Here is a 24,041-nt window from a genome sequence, read left to right on the forward strand (position 1 = left end):
TAGGCCCTCAACAAGCGTTACTCCTTTCTCTCCCCATCTAACCTGATGAATCTGCACAGCTTATCTGCTTCTATTTGGAGCCCTAACTGCCCAGGCTCCGGGAATGGCCGAAGGCCCAAGAAGCTTCTCGGGAAGCACGTGTTAGCTGCCTGACGTTCACAGCGCCCTCACTGTTCCTGATACCTCTTGCTCTCTGCCTAGTTCCTAAAAGGTGGTTTACCTTAAACGTGGGCTTTGACATATTTTTGCACCTCCTTCCTACCCTGGCTTGCTGCACAATAGCTACAGGCCATCTCTGCCCCAGCATGACCCTCTCCTCTTTCCCACATGCCCGACACCTTTATGGGGAGGGGAAGGGGGCTGACAGCTTCAGATGGGGCCAGTCCTTGGCCCCTACCGAGGCCTTTTTCCAGGCACCAGCGAGTGCACAGGAGGTAGCGGGACCTGGCACTTGATTTTGGGAGAGTTTCCAAGTATCAGGGGAGGTGAGCAGATGCACGGAAAAGCCAAACACGAGCATAAATGGAAAAATAAATGTTCCAGAGAAACAAACAGTCATCTGCACCGGAAAGTGCTGCGGCTAATTCGGGCATCTACGACTTCTGTCATCCCCATCAGAAGAGGTCTCGTTAAGGGCAGGGGCTGTGTCTTGTCCATCAGTCTGGGGCTCCCGAGGCAGAGAGGTAGGTCTGCTCCATCATGCGGGGCTCCCAAGGGCAGGGTCATGACTCTTGGCGCAGAATGGGGTCCTCTGGGATCAGGGCTGTCTCTTCCACATCCAGCTCAGGGGACCCTGAGGTCAGGGGCTGTGTCGCCCTGTCACACAATGAATTAGAGCCCAGGACCGTTCATCTCCTTCTCAGTAGGGAATGTTCCTGGTAAGTTATTCAATTTACACCTCCAGTGCGTATGGCGACTGGGAGCATCTCCCGGGTGGGCATTCCCGTGATACCTCCAGCCTGAGGTTCTGTTGCGGGCTGGTGGTAATTAGAGGTGATTATAATTGCTATGCGTTATGAATACATACAAAACAGAAGACAAATGTAATAATGAAAATATTGTGAGGCGCCATGAACAAACAGTAATTGGAATAATAAGTTAAAGAATGAGTTTATGTAATGAGATCAATGAGGCAGAACGTAGGGCGTGTGCGTATCTGTGGTCCTGGATAATCCCATTCAGGAAAAATTCCCCTCAGGGCCACTTAGCTGAAGACATTTCTCCAGAGCAGAAAGGAGCTGCCAGCAGCCACATCGAAACTGAACCTACGCAGTGGGAGTTACATGTGTGTCTGAACGTGTGTCCAGGTCAGGGTGGGTGGAGGCTCTGAGGGATGGTTGCAGGAAAAAGGATAAACTTTGAGATTAGTTAATTGATCAAAAATGGAATTCTGCATCTATTTGTCTTAATGTTTCCCCTCTGAGATCGCAAAGGGTTATTGGCTGTTGGTCATGTCATCGATAAATAATGATAAAAAGGTTATTGGCAAAATGATCATAATATAGCACCCCATTGGTGTCTGTAAATTACGTCATCTAATCTGGAATAAAACCTGTGAATTGGATATTGTTATCTCTGTTTTATAAGCGAGGAAGCTGGAGCTGCTGGGGTCTGGAGGCTTGCCCAAGATATAACAGCTGGTAAGTGGCAGAGCAGAGACTCACCCTCGGGCCCAGGTGACCCCACAGCCTAAGCCCAGCCCATCTTGCCATCCTATGTACGACTGTCCTCTGCAGAGCCCCACACTCCGTGTGGTTGTCTTGGGCAAGGCTGACCTCAAGGGCTCTCAAGACGCCAGCACCTGTTTCAGTCAGTGCAGTGCTGCTTTGATCTGTTTGGTATATTGGGGTTTTCTGTAATATTTAGCACTAGCAGAGAGCAGTGAGCACGGAAGGTACTCCACTGATCCAGCCTGTGTTCCATCTAGCCCCATGGTGTGAGCGTCGAGCAAGCAGAGCCGTGAACCTTAGAAATGAGGGACAGCCAGCACCTGCCCCCCGTCCTTGGGATATCACCCCACTTCTCTCCACCCTCTGGGCCTGAAGCTCTGAAAAGTCTGCTCCAGCACGCTGGCAAGGAGGCCGGCAGGACCCTGGGTCCCAGGGCTCCTGGTCCCAACTCCATCAGCTGCCTCTTTAACCTCACCACCCACTGCTCTCCCCCTCGCTCGCTCCAGACTGGCCTCCAAGCTATTCCTCAAACACCGAGCATCCTCGTGGCTTGGGGCCTTGGTACTCTGCTCCCTCTTCTCCCATGAATTAGCTCCTTGAATCCCTTCAGATCTCTACTAAAATGTCAGCTCATCAGAGAAGACTTTCCTGACTACTTGTTATAAAAACCTCCAGCACTTTCTAAGCTGACCATCTTTCTCTGTAACCCTCAACACTGCCCGACACACTACACATCCATGCGTTTACAGCCTATCTCCCCCCACCAGAATGTGAGACCAGGAGTGGAGAGACCTTCTCTGTATTGTTCACCTTTGTATTCTCAGCGTCCAGAAGCATGCCTGACCTGCAGTGGGTGCTCCATAAACGAACCCAACTCCTGCTTCTCTCTCTCTTCCCCAGCGGAATGGAGGAAGTCTTTCTAGAGATTCTCAAAAGCTATCGGACCCTCACTGGACAAGCAAAATCAGCCCTCTCCTCAACCAGATGGGGATTCTCCATGGGCAAAGGTCATACCTCCTTCCTATAGGTGCACCCACACACCCCACCCAGATTTCTCCGCAAGAGGCATCAATTAGCCATGGGAATGTGTGTTAAGGGTGGGAGGTAACAGCACAGAAATGGATTTCATCCGAGTGCCTACTGTGGACCCGCTTTGTAAAGGGCAGTTGAGGCTACAGAACAGCTCATGAAGCAGGCATTGCCGTCTCTCCTGCACCGATAAGGAGGTTGGCGTGGAAGGAGGGTAGGCCACCCACCCAAGGTAACCGCGTGCTAAGACAGTCCTTAAACCCAGTCCTGTCGGCCTCGTGGCCCAGGTGCGTTCCACCACCTCCCAGCAATTGACTAAAGTCCGGCCAACCCCACTAGTGAAGCAAAATGAAAGCACGTGACCACCTACCAACACACCTTGGCAGAGGCGAGCTCCACAGGCGCCGTCTGCCCCCCAGGCACGTGATGCGGGCCGTGCCCTCCAGACGGTACCCGGGGAAGCAGGAGAAGGTCAAGGTGTCGCCTACACCAAACTGCAAGCCCTTCCGGATGCTGTAGGCTGGGACCTCGGGCTCCTCACAGGGCTCCAAGTCATACTCTGCAAAGGCAGCAGGAGAGCTGGGGTCACACATGGAGGATGGGAACACACAGACAAAGACACCATGGAGAAGAGGACGAGAGAGGAAGACAGAGGTACACGATACACACCGATGCACGAAAAGTCATATTCTGGAAAGGCAGCAGGAGAGCTGGGGTCACACACGGAGGATGGGAACACACAGACAAAGACACCACGGAGAAGAGGAAAGGCAGCAGGAGAGCTGGGGTCACACACGGAGGATGGGAACACACAGACAAAGACACACGGAGAAGAGGACGAGAGAGGAAGACAGAGGTACACGATACACACAGATGCACGAAAAGGAAGGAGAGAAGGAGAGAGAGCCCGAGAGGGACAGAGACAGGCGAGAACAGGCAGGTGTGTTCCGGGCGGCCTGAGTGCCTCCAGACCACGAGCAGTGGGAGAGAGCACCGCCTTCCTGGAAACATGCTTCCCAGGAGTACTTCTGAGGCTGACCCTTCCCTCCTCTGTCCCTTCATCTCCACATGAACCCCAGCCTCAGGCTTGTGCACTCTCCTGCCTCTTTCTCCCCGGGCACCAAGCCAGATCAGTTCAATCAGCCTGGTTCTAGAGGTTCAGAATGCATGACCCAGCCTAGGGCAACTTACATTGGGAAAAAGAATGCAAGTGCTTCAGCTGAGGCTGTGTCTTGGTAACACTGGCACTTGAGGCAGATGGCATGTGTGACGGAGTGGCATTTATGCACCAGGGACCTGCCTCTAGTGACTTTTATACCTCTAGTGATGATATAGAAGTACCTTTTCCCTCATCCCCAAGGGCATCTCCCGTCTGGGACACAGTACCCCGGGGCTCTGTGTGGTGGGGAGAAAGAGCCTGGATGAGGCAGACTGGCTGGATATGTCCCATCAGCCAGGACATGGCAGGTGGCATCTGCTGGAGGGACACTGTGAGGCTAAGCTCGGCCATGTCCCATTTCCTAGAGGTCAGATATCTCTCAGCCATCCTGGGGAAATCCATCTGCTGTCTCTGCTCCCGGCTGGTGGTGGGAGGGGGGTGGTCTGGGAGCAATAGTCTGAGAGCAGCAGGAGGACTTGGTACTAGAGGAGTGAAGGGTCCTCTTTTCTCCCCGAATGCACATTAAAGAGCTTTCTTTTCAGGATTCCTAAACACAGAGATAAATGCCCATCGCTACTCAATTCGCATTGCTGAAGCAGCCCCCACACGAGGCCAAAACACTCCAAAATGGGAGTTTCAGTCTCCCTTCTTTTCCTTTTCGTTTTTTTTTTTTTTTTTTTTTAGAAATTGCTGTGGTTGTGAAGTAGTGGAAGTGGAATCAGAAGAAGAATCTGGAATTACTAGGGCAGGATGGCACTCCTGAGGTCCTCTAGTTCAATCAGTTGGGTTGGTCATGTTCAGAGTGAAGCCTAAATACCTTCACAGAAGGAGATTCCCCAACAGACCTGCTAACTCCTTCCAAGCCCACTATAAGGAAGTTCGTCCTTGTGTCTAACCCGACTATCTTCTGCTGCAGCAGTGAGATCCCTCTCCCAGAGGCTGGGGAGGGGACCGATAGCCATCTACTGGGAAGACCAGAGGCCGGCAGCAGGGTGGGGGGGTGGGAGGGACAGAGTACTCAGCCATCACTTACCCCGAGGGACCCTCACATGCTTTACCTGAGAAGGTGATGTTGAAGCCTTCGTAGGACATGGAGAAGTCGGAAATGAAGCGGACCTGGGCAGTGAAGTTGCCGTAGAGTCCAGCGCTGATGGGCGCTGGCAACCGGGAACCGGTAAGCTGCCTCAGGGGCTGAGTGAAACTGCCATTCTCCGTGATGAGGAGGTAGTCGTGGCTGCTCTCCAGGTGGAAGGTGTGGAAAGTGAAGAACACACCTGCCAGGAGACCAGAGGGTCAGGGTGATGACAGTGAGAGGCCTGAAGGGGCTCAGCTGCACGATGGGGTCTGCACAAACGTTTCCCGTTTGCAAGCGTCTATCGGTGTGCAGAACCTCAAGCTTGAGCAACACACACCAGCCAACCTGAATGAAGGAAGCCAGGTGAACCGCACACGCCCCTGCCCTGAGGTCCAGTCAGGGAGAAGGATGCTGCTTTCTGGTTGTCCCAATTTGAAAGGGAGATTTATGGCTAGGTCATTCATTCAGTCAACAAGTATTTGTACATTTATTGGGTACTTCCTATGGGCCAGGATCCAGGGCTGCGTGGGTGCAAGGGGATATAGCTACAGTACAGAGTGACAAATGCTGGAACCAATGTAGATCAGACTGCGCTGGGGGGCAGAAGGGAAAGAGGGGAGGGTAGGATGCCCTCACTAAAGAGTGAGCATTTGATTGAGGTCTTAAAAGGAGGCTTAGGAATTAACCGGGTAAGAGGGGAAAGGGCACCCCAGGCAGGGCACCGGAGACAGAGCTGCTGTGTATTCCAGGGCTCTGAGAGCGGCACGGTGCGGCTGGACACACTAAGCAGGAAACATCTGGAAGAGGGGCTGGAAATGTAGGCTGGGGCTGGACTGGATATTTTTCTGGAGGCATTGAGAAGCCATCCTATCCAGAGTGTATCTGATTTCAGGTTAGCAAGATGTTGGTGGCTGTGAGGAGGACGAAGTGGAGGGAGAGAGAACAGTTAGAAGGATGTCAGCCATGCACTGTGGGAAAGTGGATGGGGGCTGGCAGAGGGGGTGAGAGCAGGAAAGAGACATGAGACTCAGGAGGTGAAATGGACAGGGATCAGAGGCAACAGATGCAAAGGAGGAGTTAAGGGGTGACGCGGAAGATTTTTTTTAATTTTAACAATTTTTTAAAAAACATCTTTATTGGAGTATAATTGCTTTACAATGGTATGTTAGTTTCTGCTTTATAACAAAGTGAATCAGCTATACATATACATATATCCCCATACCCCCTCCCTCTTGCGTCTCCCTCCCACCCACCCTACCCCACCCCTCTACGTGGTCACAAAGCACCAAGCTGATCTCCCTGTGCTATGTGGCTGCTTCCCACTAGCTATCTATTTTACGTTTGGTAGTATATATATGTCCAAACCACTCTCTCATGTCATCCCAGCTTACTCTTCCCCCTCCCCATGTCCTCAAGTCCATTCGCTATGTCTGCATCTTTATTCCTGTCCTTTCCTTACGTTCTTCAGAACCTTTTTTTTTTTTTTTTTTAGATTCCATATATATGTGTTAGCATATGGTATTTGTTTTTCTCTTTCTGACTTACTTCACTCTGTATGACAGACTCTAGGTCCATCCACCTCACTACAAATAACTGAATTCGTTTCGTTTTATGGCTGAGTAATATTCCATTGTATATATGTGCCACGTCTTCTTTATCCATTCATCTGTCGATGGACACTTAGGTTGCTTCCATGTCCTGGCTATTGTGAACAGAGCTGCAATGAACATTGTGGTACATGACTCTTTTTGAATTATGGTTTTCTAAGGGGATATGCCCAGTAGTGGGATTGCTGGGTCATATGGTAGTTCTATTTTTAGTTTTTTAAGGAACCTCCACACTGTTCTCCATAGTGGGTGTATCAACTTACATTCCCACCAACAGTGCAAGAGGGTTCCCCTTTCTCCACACCCTCTCCAGCATTTGTTGTTTGTAGATTTTTTGATGATGGCCATTCTGACTGGTGTGAGGTGATACCTCATTGTAGTTTTGATTTGCATTTCTCTAATGATTAGTGATGTTCAGTATTCTTACATATGTTTGTTGGCAAGCTGTATATCTTCTTTGGAGAAATATCTCTTTAGGTCTTCTGCCCATTTGTAAATTGGGTTGTTTGTTTTTTTGATATTGAGCTGCATGAGTTGCTTGTAAATTTTGGAGATTAATCCTTTGTCAGTTGCTTCATTTGCAAATATTTTCTCCCATTCTGAGGGTTGTCTTTTGGTCTTGTTTATGGTTTCCTTTGCTGTGCAAAAGCTTTTAAGTTTCATTAGGTCCCATTTGTTTAATTTTGTTTTTATTTCCATTTCTCTGGGAGGTGGGTCAAAAAGGATCTTGCTGGGATTAATGTCATAGAGTGTTCTGCCTATGTTTTCCTCTAAGAGTTTGATAGTGTCTGGCCTTACATTTAGGTCTTTAATCCATTTTGAGTTTATTTCTGTGTATGGTGTTAGGGAGTGTTCTGATTTCATTCTTTTACATGTAGTCCAGTTTTTCTGGCACCACTTACTGAAGAGGCTGTCTTTTCTCCATTGTATATTCTTGCCTCCTTTATCAAAAATAAGGTGACCATATGTGTGTGGGTTTATCTCTGGGCTTTCTACCCTATTCCATTGATCTATATTTCTGTTTTTGTGCCAGTACCATACTGTCTTGATTATTGTAGCTTTGTAGTATAGTCTGAAGTCAGGGAGGCTGATTCCTCCAGCTCCATTTTTCTTTCTCAAGATTGCTTTGGCTATTTGGGGTCTTTGGTGTTTCCACACAAATTGTGAAATTTTTTGTTCTAGTTCTGTGAAAAATGCCATTGGTAGTTTGATAGGGATTGCATTGAATCTGTTGATTGTTTGGGGTAGCATAGTCATTTTCACAATGTTGATTCTTCCAATCCAAGAACATAGTATATCTCTCCATCTGTTTGTATCATCTTTAATTTCTTTCATCAGTGTCTTATAGTTTTCTGCATACAGGTCTTTTGTCTCCTTAGGTAGGTTTACTCCTAAGTATTTTATTCTTTTTGTTGCAGTGGTAAATGACAGTGTTTCCTTAATTTCTTTTTCAGATTTTTCATCATTAGTGTATAGGAATGCAAGAGATTTCTGTGCATTAATTTTGTATCCTGCTACTTTGCCAAATTCATTGATTAGCTCTAGTAGTTTTCTGGTAGCATCTTTAGCATTCGCTATGTATATTATCATGTCATCTGCAAACAGTGACAGCTTTACTTCTTCTTTTCTGATTTGGATTCCTTTTATTTCTTTTTCTTCTCTGCTTGCTGTGGCTAGAGCTTCCAAAACTATTCTGAATTAATAGTGGTGAGAGTGAGCAACCTTGTCTTGTTCCTGATCTTAGTGGAAATGGTTTCAGTTTTTCACCATTGAGAATGATGTTGGCTGTGGGTTTGTCATATATGACCTTTATTATGTTGAGGTAAGTTCCCTCTATGCCTACTATCTGGAGGGTTTTTATCATAAATGGGTGTTGAATTTTGTCAAAAGCTTTTTCTGCATCTATTGAGATGATCATACGGTTTTTCTTCTTCAGTGTGCTAATATGGTTTATCACATTGATTGCTTTGAGTATATTGAAAAATCCTTGCATTCCTGGGATAAACCCCACTTGTTCATGGTGTAAGACCCTTTTAATGTGGTGTTGGATTCTGTTTGCTAGTATTTTGTTGAGGATTTTTGCATCTATGTTCATCAGTGATGTTGGCCTGTAGTTTCCTTTCTTTGTGACATCTTTGTCTGGTTTTGGTATCAGGGCGATGGTGGCCTTGTAGAATGAGTTTGGGAGTGTTCCTTCTTCTGCTATGTTTTCGAAGAGTTTGAGAAGGATAGGTGTTAGATCTTCTCTAAATGTTTCATAGAATTCGCCTGTGAAGCCAACTGGTCCTGCGTTTTTGTTTGCTTGAAGATTTTTAATCACAGTCTCAATTTCAGTGCTTGTGATTGTCTGTTCATATTTTCTATTTCTTCCTGGTTCAGTCTCAGGTTGTGCTTTTCTAAAAATTTTTCCATTTCTTGCAGGTTGTTCATTTTATTGGCATATAGTTGCTTGTAGTAATCTCTCATGATCCTTTGTATTTCTGCAGTGTCAGTTGTTACTTCTCCGTTTTCTTTTCTAATTCTATTGATTTGAGTCTTCTCCCTTTTTTTCTTGATGAGTCTGGCTAATGGTTTATCTTCTCAAAGAACCAGCTTTAGTTTTATTGATCTTGGCTATTGTTTCCTTCATTTATTTTTCATTGCTTTTTTTTTAAAGGTAACACGTGTTTATTGCAAAAAAGCTTTAGAAGTAGAGAAATGTGTAAAGAGAAACATTTTTTTTAACATCTCTTTGGAGTATAATTGCTTTACAATGGTGTGTTAGTTTCTGCTTTATAACAAAGTAAATCAGTTGTACATATACATATGTTCCCATATCTCTTCCCTCTTGCATCTCCCTACCTCCCACCCACCTTATCCCACCCCTCTAGGTGGTCACAAACCACGTAGCTGATCTCCCTGTGCTATGCGGCTGCTTCCCACTAGCTATCTATTTTACGTTTGGTGGTGTATATATGTCCATGCCACTCTCTCACTTTGTCACAGCTTACCCTTACCCCACCCCATATCCTCAAGTCCATGCTCTAGTAGGTCTGTGTCTTTATTCCCGTCTTACCCCTAGGTACTTCATGACCTTTTTTTTTTTTCTTAGATTCCATATATATGTGTTAGCATACAGTATTTGTTTTTCTCTTTCTGACTTACTTCACTCTGTTTGATAGACTCTAGGTCCATCCACCTCACTACAAATATCTCAATTTTGTTTCGTTTTATGGCTGAGTAATATTCCATTGTATATATGTGCCACATCTTCTTTACTCATTCATCTGTTGATGGACACTTAGGTTGCTTCCATGTCCTGGCTATTGTAAATAGAGCTTCAATGAATATTTTGGTACATGACTATTTTTGAATTATGGTTTTCTCAGGGTATATGCCCAGTAGTGGGATTGCTGGGTCATATGGTAGTTCTATTTTTAGTTTTTTAAGGAACCTCCATACTGTTCTCCATAGTGGCTGTATCAATTTACATTCCCACCAACAGTGTAAGAGTGTTCCCTTTTCTCCACACCCTCTCCAGCATTTATTGTTTCTAGATGTTTTGATGATGGCCATTCTGACCGGTGTGAGATGATATCTCATTGTAGATTTGATTTGCATTTCTCTAATGGTTAATGATGTTGAGCATACTTTCATGTGTTTGTTGGCAGTCTGTATATCTTATTTGGAGAAATGTCTATTTAGGTCTTCTGACCATTTTTGGATTGGGTTGTTTGTTTTTTTGTTATTGAGCTGCATGAGTTGCTTGTAAATTTTGGAGATTAATCCTTTGCCAGTTGCTTCATTTGCAAATATTTTCTCCCATTCTGAGGGTTGTCTTTTGGTCTCGTTTATGGTTTCCTTTGCTGTGCAAAAGCTCTTAAGTTTCATTAGGTCCCATTTGTTTATTTTTGTTTTTATTTCCATTTCTCTGGGAGGTGGGTCAAAAAGGATCTTTCTGTGATTTATGTCATAGAGTGTTCTGCCTATGTTTTCCTCTAAGAGTTTGATAGTGTCTGGCCTTACATTTAGGTCTTTAATCCATTTTGAGTTTATTTCTGTGTATGATCTATCCTGGAGAATGTTCCATGAGCGCTTGAGAAGAAAGTGTATTCTGTTGTTTTTGGATGGAATGTCCTATAAATATCAATTAAGTCCACCTTGTTTAATGTATCATTTAAACCTTGTGTTTCCTTATTTATTTTCATTTTGGATGATCTGTTCATTGGTGAAAGTGGGGTGTTAAAGTCCCCTACTATGATTGTGTTATTGTCAATTTCCCCTTTTATGGCTGGTAGCATTTGCCTTATGTATTGAGGTGCTCCTATGTTGGGTGTATAAATATTTACAACTGTTCTATCTTCTTCTTGGATTGATCCCTTGATCATTATGTAGTGTCCTTCTTTGCCTCTTGTAAGAGTCTTTATTTTAAAGTCAATTTTTTTCTGATATGAGAATTGCTACTCAATCTTTCTTTTGATTTCCCTTTGCATGGAATATCTTTTTCCATCCCCTCACTTTCAGTCTGTATGTGTCCCTAGGTCTAAAGTGGGTCTCTTGTAGACAGCATTTATACGGGTCTTGTTTTTGTATCCATTCAGCCAGTCTATGTCTTTTGGTGGGAGCATGTAATCCATTTACATTTAAGATAATTATCGATATGTATGTTCCTGTTATCATTTTCTTAATTGTTTTGAGTTTGTTATTGTAGGTCTTTTCCTTCTCTTGTGTGTCCTGCCTAGAGAAGTTCCTTTAGCATTTGTTGTAAAGCTGGGTTTGTGGTGCTGAATTGTCTTAGCTTTTGCTTGTCTGTAAAGGTTTTAGTTTCTCTGTCAAATCTGAATGAGATCCTTGCTGGGTAGAGTAATCTGATTGTAGGTTTTTCCCTTTCATCACTTTAAATATGTCCTGCCACTCCCTTCTGGCTTGCAGAGTTTCTGCTGAAAGATCAGCTGTTAACCTTATGGGGATTCCCTTGTATGTTATTTGTTTCTTTTCCCTTACTGCTTTTAATATTTTTTCTTTGTACTTAATTTTTGATAGTTTGATTAATATGTGTCTTGGCGTGTTTCTCCTTGGATTTATCCTGTATGGGAGTCTCTGTGCTTCCTAGACTTGATTGACTATTTCCTTTCCCATATTAGGGAAGTTTTCAACTATAATCTCTTCAAATATTTTCTCAGTCCCTTCTTTTTTCTCTTCTTCTTCTGGGACCCCTATAATTAGAATGTTGGTGCATTTAATGTTGTTCCAGAGGTCTCCAAGACTGTCCTCAATTCTTTTCTTTGTTTTTTCTTTATTCTGCTCTGCAGTAGCTATTTCCACTATTTTATCTTCCAGGTTACTTATCTGATCTTCTGCCTCAGTTATTCTGCTATTGATTCATTTTAGAGCATTTTTAAGTTCATTTATTGTGTTGTTCATCATTGTTTGGTTTCTCTTTAATTCTTCTAGGTCCTTGTTAAACGTTTCCTGTATTTTCTCCATTCTATTTCTAAGAACATGGATCATCTGTACTATTATTACTCTGAATTGTTTTTCAGGTAGACTGCCTATTTTCTCTTCATTTGTTTGGTCTGGTGGGTTTTTACCTTGCTCCTTCATCTGCTGTGTGTTTCTCTGTCTTCTCATTTTGCTTATCTTATTGTGTTTGGGGTCTCCTTTTTGCAGGCTGCAGGTTCGTAGTTCCTGTTGTTTTTGGTGTCTGCCCCCAGTGGTTAAGGTTGGTTCAGTGGGTTGTGTAGGCTTCCTGGTGGAGGGGGCTAGTGCCTGTGTTCTGGTGGATGAGGCTGGATCTTGTCTTTCTGGTGGGCAGGACCGCAGCTGGTGGTGTGTTTTGTGGTGTCTGTGGCCTTATTATGATTTTAGGCAGCTTCTCTGCTAATGGGTGGGGTTGTGTTCCTGTCTTGCTAGTTGTTTGGCATAGGGTGTCCAGCACTCTAGCTTGCTGGTATTTGAGTGGAGCTGGATCTTAGTGTTGAGATGGAGATCTCTGGGAGAGCTTTTGCTGTTTGATATTACATGGAGCCAGGAGGTCTCTGGTGGACCAATGTCCTAAACTCAGCTCTCCCATCTCAGAGGCACAGGTCTGACACCTGGCCGGAGCACCAAGACCCTGTCAGCCACATAGCCAGGTACGTGGGCAGTTTCTTGCCTTTTGGGAAGCCTGAGGTCTTCTGCCAGCGTTCAATAGGTGTTCTGTAGGAGTTGTTCCATATGTAGATGTATTTCTGATGTATTTGTGGGGCAGAAGGTGATCTCCAAGTCTTACTCCTCTGCCATCTTGAAGGTCTCCCCAGATGACGGGGAAGATCTTGACCTGAAGGACAGTGATGTCTTTTGTGACCCGGGGTCGGACGCATAGGAAGAAGAGGAGTAGGTGGTAGAAGGGTAATGGCCTTGAATACCCTGCATGTTTGACATTCAAGCAGCATGAGCTAGTGGGAACTGGAAGTACAGACTTAGAGTTCAGGACCAAGGTCAGACTACAGCAGTAGATCTGGGACACCTGCTACCTGAATCCACAAGCATGAAGAGGACCAGAGCAGGGAAGGGTGGCCATCAGAGGAGGGGCAGATTGGAAGCCTGGGGTAGGAGGGGCATCAAACAGAAGACAGGGAGGAGGGGGATTGGTGGGGGAGGGGACAGGCAGCCATCCCATCTGAGATGGGAAAAAGGGAGGGGACCTCCACTGAGGGGGAGGGGCTAAGAGCACTCAATAAAGACAATAACATTCAGCACTAAGTATGTGTGTCACTGTCCTGAGTTGCTCTTTAGTTGGCCCCTATCAATCAGAAGGGAAGATACGAAAACATTTACAAGTTCTACAAGTTCCAGCTAGTAGGTGGGAGAGCCGAGATCTGAACTGAGACAATCTGGTGGCGGAGGCTGTGCAATAAACCACCTCATGAGGCATCTTCTCTCACTATGGAAAGAGAGCCCGTGGTAGGAGGGGCCAGGTCGCCACAGGGTTCGGAGGTAAGTTATGGAGCAGCAGGATCTTAACACCCAGGGCAACTCTTGAACTTGTCCAGATGGCAGTTGTGCTTGTGTGGGCAGATGTGTAATGCACGTCCACCCACGGGTGAGTGTGCCCATGGGAATACATGCCATGGATGTACCAGGGCAGGAACTTGGGTAGGCGAGGAACCCTGCACCCAAGTGCTGTTCAAAGTCCACGGACCTCAGCATCTGGGGCATTGTCTGGAAGCTTGTTGGAAATGCAGAATCTTGGCCTCCACCACAGACCTCCTGAATCAGAATCTGCATGCCAACAAGATCCCCCAAGAGATGTGTAGGCACATACGAGTCTGAGGAATACTTCTCTAATTACTGACACGTTTTTGATAAACGATGGTTAGATCCAAGGTCTTAATATTTAAGCATTTTAGATGTTTTTGGTTGTTTTGCCTCTCTGTTGATAGAAACTGGTGATCTGGAGTATTTGGGATTATACAGGTGGCGGTTGGGGGAACAGAACCCAGTAGAGGTGGGACCAGGGAAGCAGCTTGTGAATGCCCTGTGCCCGGGCAGCTGACATGCATCCATTTACCTATTTACTCAAAGACATAGACCCTGAGTGCCTACTAAGTGTCAGGCCTGCGCTAAGCACCGAGAAAGATCTCCCAGTCTAGAGGAGGAGACAGGAACATGAGCAGTGAGAATACAGAGTGGGGACACAGAGGGAGAGTGGACAACTACGTCTCCGGGGTTGGGAAGGCTTCACAGGGGTCACAGTCTGTGACATGAGGGATGTAAGCATGCTTGGAACCCCACGGGTATGTATGCCCGTACATATCCTGTACTGCCGACCCATAAACACGTGTGCAACTGAGAAAACTGTTCTCAGTCTGCAGAGCTTGGGAAGAGGCTTGGTGGAATAGATGTCTTTCCCTCCTCGCTGGAACACAGGGCTGGGTGGAGGATGAGTCAGACACAGTAACAGGCGGAAACGAAGGTGAATTAAGCACTGTGCCTTTACTCTGTTTTTCCAGCATGCAAATACAGCCCCTCCAAAGGAATAACCATTTGGCAGGGATTCTAAGGATGAGTAAACAACCGAGGTGAAACTCCTGGGTTTCCCAGCTATGCTGATTGCTTGGGGCTCTTTTGGCCATTGTGTGAAAATGAAGACATTGTCACAGAAATAGAGAGGCCCTGTGCTGGAGTTTGAATCCAGATTTGGTGTGACAGATGCACACACAAGCGAAGACTCCACTGGAGTGAACCATGCAGAGTCGTGCAAAGCACATTAACACCACACTGGAGCGGAGAGAGCAGGGCCATGGGAAAGGCGGGGATTTGGAGGGAGGTAGACCTGGGTCAAAAGCCCGTCTACCAGCGAAAGTGTCTGGGCCAAAGCTGCTCTGCGCCTTTAGGTGACATTTAATCCTTGGGGAGAGGAACACCTGGGGCAGCACATGCAAAGCCCACGGCACAGTGCCTGGCACACAGTAGGCGTTCTTAGTACTCAGTTCATCTAACTCCCAGACAGCCTTGTGGGTTAAAAGATGTCAGGCCTGGGGTCTTAGCAAGGGCATGTTATCTGGACTCCTGAAATGGCTGCTCCCTTGGGCTGGGCATGTGGTAAGTTGAACAATTCTGAATTTCACAGAGCTTTCAGTTTTCCCAGCTGGACTTCTACCTGGTGGGGCGCAATCGGAGTCAGCGGCCTCCATAGGTCTGTTAACCCGAGATACTGTTACAAGCAGAGCCTGAGGGGTGCCCTCTGGAGAAGGGTGTGAGTTCACTTTAATTCAATTCATATAGACATTTCTGGAGTTTCTTATGTGCCAGGCATGAAGCCAGCAGCTGAGGAAACTGCAGGAAGCAAGGCAGACATTTCTCTGAAAGAGCTTGGAGTTGGTCCGGGGGACAGATGACGAGGATGCCAAGTTCCATACAGTGGGGAGAAGTCTGGGATTGGGAAGGTACAGGGTCACACAGGAGCCGGTGGAGGGGGGCCCCACCCAGACCCAGCGCTGGGGGCAGGGGGATGGGAAGGTTCGGTAGAGGAAGTGAATTCAGAAGGATGAGCAGCTGGCCAGGCAAGGGGAATGGTGGAGACGATGCGGGGACAGGAAGTGTTCCAGAAGAAAATTGTCCCATTGTGCAAAGCTCTAGAGGACAACGAAAGCCTAAGAAGTTCTAGGAACTGAAAGAAGTTCAGTGCAACTAGGACTTAGTGCTTAGAGGGCTCAGAAGGAGGCTGAGAAAGGTAATAAGCCAGGGCTGTAAGGCCATGCTAGCTGGTTTACAATTTGGGGCTCAATGCTTAGGGTCTGGTGAAGCCTTTCAATGGTTCTAAGGAAGAAGTGACCTGGTTATACATCAGTGACCTCTTGATTCTCTGCCTGGAACACCTCTCATCCTGGCTAATTCCTGTTCATCCTTGAAGACTGGCCTAGGTCTCAACTCCCCACCTGTGTCTGCTCTATCCCAGAATTGACCATGGTACATTGCGAGGTCTCTTTAGGCTGGATCTCTACCGCTAGACTACAAGGCAGGCAGCGCCAGAGGGTCTGTTCCCCTGTGTTTGCCTAGCACCTACAGCAAGCCCAAGTATCAGATAAGCATTTGTTAAAAATTTGTTGAACTGCATTGACTTCTAAGGAAAGACACGGGTAGAAAGGCAAAGAGGAACATACACCCCTATAATTACAGACGTCAGATGCAGAGAGAATCATGACTATGGGGGGTCGTTACTCTAGGGGTCACAGGGGGCTGCCTTTCTTTCCCTCTTGATGCCAGAGTAGCTTCTGGCCCTGGCAATGGCCAACTCTGGACCAGGCTTGGTGGAAACAGCTCTGCAGGATGAACAAGGACGCTGCCTCCGTCCCTCCTCTCCTCGGGAACAATACTGTGGGAAAAAGGGGCCAGCCCCGCATTGCCCTGACTTGCCGGAGGGTCCCGTCTTGCCCAAGGCTGTCCTAATCCCGGCTAAATACCAGGCCTATTAAAGGCAACAGTGACAGTGCTTAAATACATGAGGTGGGATTATAAGTGACTTTTCTTTCAAATTTTCTTTTTTTATACAAATAGTATACTTTACATGGAATACATATTTAGTGCTCAAAATTAGGAAAAAGTCAAAAGATGAAAATAAGAGACAACTAGTATTAACCTTTGGGGGCATAGCTCTTCAGACTGTTTTCTATGCACATATCCTTGCTTAATATTTTAATAAATAAATTAAATTAATTAATTAATTTATTTTTGGCTGTGTTGGGTCTTCGTTGCTGCACGCGGGCTTTCTCTAGTTGTGGCGACTGGGTGCTACTCTTTGTTGCGGTGTGCGGGCTGCTCATTGCGGTGGCTTCTCTTGTTGCTGAGCATGGGCTCTAGGCACGTGGGCTTCAGTAGTTGTGGCATACGGGCTCAGTAGTTGTGGCTTGTGGGATCTAGAGCACAGGCTCAGTAGTTGTAGCGCACGGGCTTAGTTGCTCCGCGGCATGTGGGATCTTCCTGGACCAGGGCTTGAACCTGTGTCCCCTGCACTGGCAGGCAGATTCTTAACCACTGCGCCACCAGGGAAGCCTCCTTGCTTAATTTTTATAAACTGAATATATTACTTTGGCAAACTTCTTTTTTAGTCAACAGTGTATTGCAACCATCTGTGTAGGGCTTTAAATATTCTTTCACATTACTCCTTTCAGTAGCTGCATGGTAATATTGAATATTTCGTTATTTGGCTATACCATACATTTAGTTAACATTTCCTGATCGATGGACATGGGAATAGTTACTAGTTTTTCAATTAATAAAGTGTTTTAGGGGACAATCTTGTAGCTAAATCTTGATGTACAGTTTATTTATTTTCTTCAGATAAATTCCAAGAAGTAGAACTGCTGGGTCCAGAGGCACATATATTCTTTTTTTTGTTTTTTAATTAATTAATTTATTTATTTTTGGCTGTGTTGGGTCTTCGTTGCTGTGTGCGGGCTTTGTCTAGTTGCGGCGAGCGGGGGCTACTCTTCGTTGCGGTGCGCGGGCTTCTCATTGCGGTGGCTTCTCTTGTTGTGGAGCACGGGCTCTAGGAGCACGGGCTTCAGTAGTTGTGGCTCGCGGGTTCTAGAACACAAGCTCAGTAGTTGTGGTGCATGGGCTTAGTTGCCCCACAGCATGTGGGATATTCCTGGACCAGGGATCAAGCATTGGCAGGTGGATTCTTAACCACTGCGCCACCAGGGAAGTACCGGAGGCACGTATATTCTTAAGACTTTTGATTCATTGTTGAATCATCCTCTGGAAAGTTTGAGCAGTTTCGCACAACGGCAGCATGGAAGAATAGTATTCGTGTCTCTACGCTGTCCCCCACACTGTTACACTGTTGTGATGTTCTCTGCTGACTTGAAAAGGGAAATGGCATTTCATTTACTGGGTGAATATGCATTTTTAAAATTGTTAGGGGCGGTCGAGGTCTTTTCATTTGTATCTCCTCTATTACAAAGTGTTTACAGTTTTGCTTACTTTATAGCCCTGTAGACCAGGCATATTTTTCTAAAAAAATTTTAAGAGCTTTTTATGCATCAGGTTCTTGGTCCTTAGATGATTACATAGGTTGCAAATATTTTTGTCCATTAACTATTTGAATATTTTACATGAATATTTTGAATATTTATATATTTATTTAAAAAAACCCATAATCCATTCAAAGTATTATTTAATCAAATCTAACAGTCTTTGCCTTTATGGATTCTACTTTTGGTGTTACTCTTTAAGTAAGTCCCACCTGAGGTTAGACTTTCATATCCTTCTAGTACTAGAATTTGTGGATAAATGCGTGAGGTATGATTTGGTTTTTTCTTTTTCCCAAATGGTTAAGCCCACTGTTTTAAAACCATTTATTAAATAATCCATCCTCTCTTTAATGGATTGGAAATGACACTTTAATCATATACTAAAGACTGTCTCTCTCTCTCGCACACACATATACACACACACTCTCTCTCTCTCTCTCTCTCTCTCTCACACACACACACACACACACACACACACACAGAGGGGAACCTATTTCTGGACCTTTATTTTCCCCCACTGATTTGTGTGTCCACTCCTATACTCATACCACATCATTAAAATTATTTTATCCCATAATAACATTTTAATATCTGGAAGGGTTACTCTTCCCTTTGAAGTTTTTCTTGGCTTTTCTACACGTTCATTCTTCTAGATCAGAGGTTCTTATTTAAAGGCACGCATCACAGTTACTAGTGAAGTGTTCTAAAAACATAGTTGCCTGGTTTCCACCACCAACACAGAAAATCTAAGCCTCTACTGTAGGGGTCTAACATTAGAGTATTTGCCAAACTGCTTTAAGAACCTTGACTCTAGATGAACTTCGGAGCAAGCTTCTGAGGGTAGAAGCCATCTCTGCCTGGTTACTGTGTATTCCCAGCCCCAGGGTCTGCCACACAGGTGGAGTTCAATCAATATTTGTGGAGTGAAAGAGTATATTAGTTAATGTTTATTTGTAGTCAGCGCCCTTACTTTGAACTTGGGACTCCCAAAGGTCATTTATGCCAGGGAAGGTAGGGCAAGAGTCCAGCCCGGTGAGGAATATGAAAACACTCCTCTGAGGAACAGTGTGAGTTCTGTGAGAAGAGGATTGCCACGTACAATATCTGAAGGCTGGATGTGAGGAACAGGGAGCAGAGGCAGCCTATGTTCCTCCAGGACTCAGTACAAGGAACTCAGTCTCAGGTTATTAGGAGGGGTCAGACCTAGCAGAAAATGAGAATAGGTGCCCCTTTGTTGAGTGGATTGGTCACCTCTCCACCACGGGGGGTGTTTAGACAGAAGGTGTGCTGCCGTCTTGTGCGGAGTGATTGGGAGAAGATTCCCGACCGAATTAAGTAGGTTTGAGAGCTGGTAATCTCTAAGATCTCTTCTAGAATGGAGATTTTAGGTTTGAAAAATATTTGTTGAATGAGTTCTGTGATTCAAAGAGATAGGAATGTTCTGGGAGTTTTCTGGTTGGTGAGAAAAATTCAGACTAAGCCCAGAGGTCACTAGAGAGGGAGATCCCCACTGAGGTCATCTTGACCTGGGGACCTTGGGGCCCTGACCATGTTGCATCCCGATACCTGCCCTGGGCCTAAACACTTACCCTTGCCATGTGATGTTTCGATAATCCAGGTGCAGTTCAAGTTGTTGGGGTAGAAATCAGGGAACCCCGGTGACAAGATGGTCCCACTGGAGCCTTGAATGAAGCCACCACAGAGAGCTGGAGAGGAGGGAAGCGGGCACTGAAAGACTGGAGTGGCCCAGGGAGCTTCCCTCACAGTCCCCCTGGGATCCCAGCCCCCATCTCGTCCAAACCTCCAACCCTCACTGACAGGGTCAGGGGGTCAGTGCCTGTATTTTCAGGGCAGGAAAGGAGTCCTCTACTTTAGCTCCCCCTGCTGGTATGTCTCACCTTCACAGCTGGGCAGGGCCCGGCTCCACTGGAAGTTGGGCTCACACTCCAGGGGCTCCCCGTCGCTTAGTGTGTAGCCCGAGTCACAGCTGAAGGTCACCAGGGCGCCCACGTAGAAGTCATTCCCATGACGCTGCCCATTGACGGGGATCCCTGGATCCAGACAGTGGTCTGACTGCAGTGTTATAGCTGGAATAGAGAGCCCACAGCTGGAACAGCTCACTGTGAGCATAGAGGGCCCCCAGCTGACTCACAAAGGGAGGGGGGACAGAGCCCTGATAGAGAGAAGGCTGGAGTTGTCATCTGCCCCCTCCTCAGATGTGGCTGTCAGTATCTGCTGAGGGTATCTGAAGACCCATCTGTCAGGGAGAACAACCTGTCTTCATCATTTGTTCGTTCATCATTCATTCAGTAACCATCAGTGAGGTGTCCCCTATGGCTTAGAAGCCATGCTAAGGGTTATGGATACGAACACGGGTAAGAAAACGACCCTCTTCTCATGGTGCTCTTGGCCCTAAGTTACTAGAGCGGTCTGCAAAGAATTGAATCAACAAGCTCTTTCAATCGAGGCACCAGCGATGAATGCAGGTGATGAGAGAGGGTGAGGGAGCGGGAGATGGCATCTCACTCCAATGTCACCATCTGTCCCCAGAGTGCCCAGCACGGTGGCGCCCAATCATCTGCACACAGAGGGGGACCTTCCATTCTTTCTAAAGTTGAGCTCTGAGAGATGCTGAGAACAGGAAGCACCTCCCGAGGAGCACAGCCTAACTGAGAACGTCGTGGCGATGCGGCCGAGCGGGGCCTCCTGGTGGAGCTCAGCCCTTGGTCCTTTCCCCACACGGCCGACCCTGTCACTGACGCCCCGACACTCACTCTCATAGCGGAGCTGGAAGCCGATGTCCGAGTGACTCTTGTCGGTAGAGAAGAGGAGGTAGAGGTAGTTGCTGGTGCTGATGAGGAACTGGGGGACCTGGGTCCCGTGGTAAACTCCGATCAAGGGCGCCGAGTACGTCCGTCCATCTCGCACTTCCAGAGTGTCATAGTTGACCTCAGTTTTAAATCTGCCAAAGATGGAAGTGAAGACGTCTTGAGAAACTTCATTAATTTGCAAATGACAAAAGGCCCTGCCTGACCTGGGCTTCAGAACAAGTGGATTTTGGCAGGCTGGGAGATTTTAGTATAATCTGCATACATTTACTGGAGATGTGGGAGGACCTTCCCTCCTGTGTTGAACCCTCCTCCTCCTGTGGTTGGATGCGGCTTTCCCAGTCCTCTCTGTGGCCTGGGCTGTGACCCATCTTCAGACCTAGAGGCACAGTGACTAGCCTCATGGGGGTCAGAATGTTCTAGGCCAGGGGTCAGTAAACTACAGCCCCAGGGCCAGTTCTGGTCTAGAGTCTGTTCTTGGATGGCCTAAGGGCTAAGAATGGTTTTTACGTTTATAAAGCAGTTTTTTTTTTTTTTTTTAAAGCAAAGACTATGCAACAGATATCAGCAAGTGTCCCATGAAACCTAAAGTACTTACTACCTGGCCCTTCACAGAAAAGTTTGCAACAGCTATTCTACGCCACGAACGCTTCGTCTAGAAGAAGTTTGTGTTCATACTTGGGTGGCTACTTCCCCCACCCGAGGGGCACAGCCAGGGTGGGAGTTAGAAGTGGGGCATATGAGCACGATTCGGGTCAGAGGTGAGAAGACCGCCTTCCCACGCTGGAAATGCTCCTCAGATACTAACAGTCCCCTAAACATCACAGACCCCGCTACTGAGATGGAACCAAGGTCAAGGGCAAAGCCAGTGCAGCCTGTCCCCACCCCACCCAGGGCAGCCACTCGAGTGTTCTCTGACCTTGTTGACATTCCAGCATCGGTGCTGGTCCATCACCCACCCCAGCTTCCCTCCCACACCACCGCAGAGATATCACTCTTCACCCCCACCCCCAGGTTGTGGTTACAAGCACCTGTCGAAGGTGATTTTGATGGGGTAGCCTGGCTGGGCTTCAATCACCCAGGCACAGCTCAGGGCATCCTTGTAGAAGCCAGGCCAGCCCGGAGACAGGATGGTGCCGCTGGGCGAAGTCAGATGACCGCCGCAGGGAGCTGGGGGGACAGAAGGGAGAGAAGCAGGCTTCTTGGGGGGACAGATAAACAAACAAAAAAATCTCTCTATAAAACGTGTCTGCCAGCAAGTACTGTTTTTGTTTTTATGGAGAATTACATAAACTGTATAAACTGTGAGCTCTGTCTTTTGGGTCCTTTACGGATATGTCCAGTTATAGCACTTGGAGTTTGATGAAGGGCCAGAGGGTAGGAATGAAAAGAATCCTTTAAGCAAAGTCCTTTGCCATTCTCGTGGTGTTGAAGCACAACTAATATTTGGGTCACACTGGTTCTCTCTTTGCTCCTGACTCCATCATCAGGCCTCTGGCAGAGGCATAAGCCCGGCCCACCCTGGCACCGCTGGCACCCGGTGCTCTGGCCCAGGAGCCCACAGCCCGCTCCACTGCGAGCTCCCTGAGCGCAGGGGCCGTATAATTTGTCTTACGCAACTCGGAACCCCCAGCCCTTAGCCTAGTTCTTGGCACACGGGTGTCCCTCAGTGACCACTGCTTGAATGAATAAATGAGTGGATGGAAGGATGAGCGTAGTCACGGCAGGTAAAGCCACAAGACCCTCAGCGTTCAGGCACCCCTCACGCTGGCTCTGAGCTCGCAAACCCTGTTAGCTCAGTCCTTTGGCCTGTCTCTGCCCATGTTTCCATCCCTCAGTTTCCCATTCCATTCTCTCCCATCTTTCCCATCACTCCTGCCCCTTCCTGCAGCCAGTCCCTTGGCCCTGTGGTGGTCATTAGAGCTGCTCCAGTGCTCTGCCGTCAGCCCACGTGGCTGGATCTCATCGTCCCCCCTTTTGTGTCCATGTAGGCAAGGCCACGTGACTGCCTTGACCAAGCCATCGAGGGGGGAAGTGATGCGTGTCCCATCCACATGGGAACACGAAGAGCCAGCGTGGGACCTGCAGCTTGTGACTGTGAGAGTCTAGAAGGAAGTACCATCAGCCTGGGCCTCTAAGTGACCCCGAGGAGAAGAGCCCCGTGACCCAGGTTACACATGTAGCCTGAGTAGTCTGTGTGAGAGCGAAACTCCCGTGTTTAAGCCACTGAGATTCTGGGGTTGTTTGTTAGTCTAACCTCGCCCACTCCCTCCCCTCACCACGAGCACCAAAGCCGCTGCCGCTGTCACCACCACGGCCGTGGACTGAGAGCCCGCTCCCGTCACACACCGAGCTTCACGTGTCTCTCATGTTTGATCTTCACAAAACACACACCCTGTGAGGAGGGTGCTATTATTCACTCCATTTTACAGCTAAGAAAGTGGAGCCTTATGGAGAATCAGTAACTGGCCCTTGCTACCTAGGGTTGGCAAGCGGTAGAACTGGGATTCAGACCTAGGAAGATAGCATCAGACCAGAGATCGTACCCTAAGCAGCATCCCTGCTTCCTGGGGATCCCCTTACTGCGGTGCTACCAGATACCCAGAATGCGCTGAACAAGACTGGAAAGGCAAGGGGATGAGGAGCTCCCAACACTCCTATCTCTGCAAAATTTTGGCAAATTTCCCCAAGGAATCAGTCTCATAAAACACAGCCAAATGTACCACACCTTTCCTCTCTCAATTCTGGAACCTTCCTGAAAATATCTAAAATAATTGTCAAGCATTCTTAATAGTAAATTCTATTAGAAAGTTTAACTAACAAAGAAGACAAAAGAATAATAATGATGTTAATAGTAGACAACTCATACCGATGACTTACGATGCTACCTGCTTTACACGTGTTATCTCATTAAAAAAAAAAATTTTTATTGTGGTAGAAGTCACACAATATAAACCACACTATTTTAACCATATTTAACTGTTCAGTTCAGTGGCACTAAGTATATTCACACTGTTGTGCAACTCTCACCATCGTCCATCTCCTGAATTTTTCACCTTCCTAAACTGAAACTCTGTCCCCATGAAACACTAACCCCCCATTCCTCCTCCCCACGCCCCCCACCCTCCCGCCCCTGGCATCTACCAAGGTATTTTCTGTCTCTATGACTTTGACT

The 24,041-nt window shown here is 46.8% G+C and overlaps 1 protein-coding gene across 1 annotated transcript in view; it reads right to left on the bottom strand.

Annotated features, from left to right (window-relative positions):
* CSMD2 (CUB and Sushi multiple domains 2) overlaps positions 1-24,041 on the bottom strand; it is a 668,360-nt gene that overhangs the window by 213,949 nt on the left and 430,370 nt on the right. Inside the window, exons 16-21 of the mRNA XM_079924609.1 lie at positions 21,898-22,036; positions 20,813-21,000; positions 19,937-20,125; positions 19,628-19,744; positions 4,917-5,132; positions 3,070-3,258 (exon numbers count right to left, since the gene is read on the bottom strand). Of these exons, the coding sequence (XP_079780735.1) occupies positions 3,070-3,258; positions 4,917-5,132; positions 19,628-19,744; positions 19,937-20,125; positions 20,813-21,000; positions 21,898-22,036 (1,038 nt within the window). The remainder of the gene's footprint in view (positions 1-3,069; positions 3,259-4,916; positions 5,133-19,627; positions 19,745-19,936; positions 20,126-20,812; positions 21,001-21,897; positions 22,037-24,041) is intronic.

Source organism: Stenella coeruleoalba, assembly GCF_951394435.1.
Source record: "Stenella coeruleoalba genome assembly, chromosome: 1".
In the NCBI taxonomy this organism is placed as follows: Eukaryota; Metazoa; Chordata; class Mammalia; order Artiodactyla; family Delphinidae; genus Stenella; species Stenella coeruleoalba.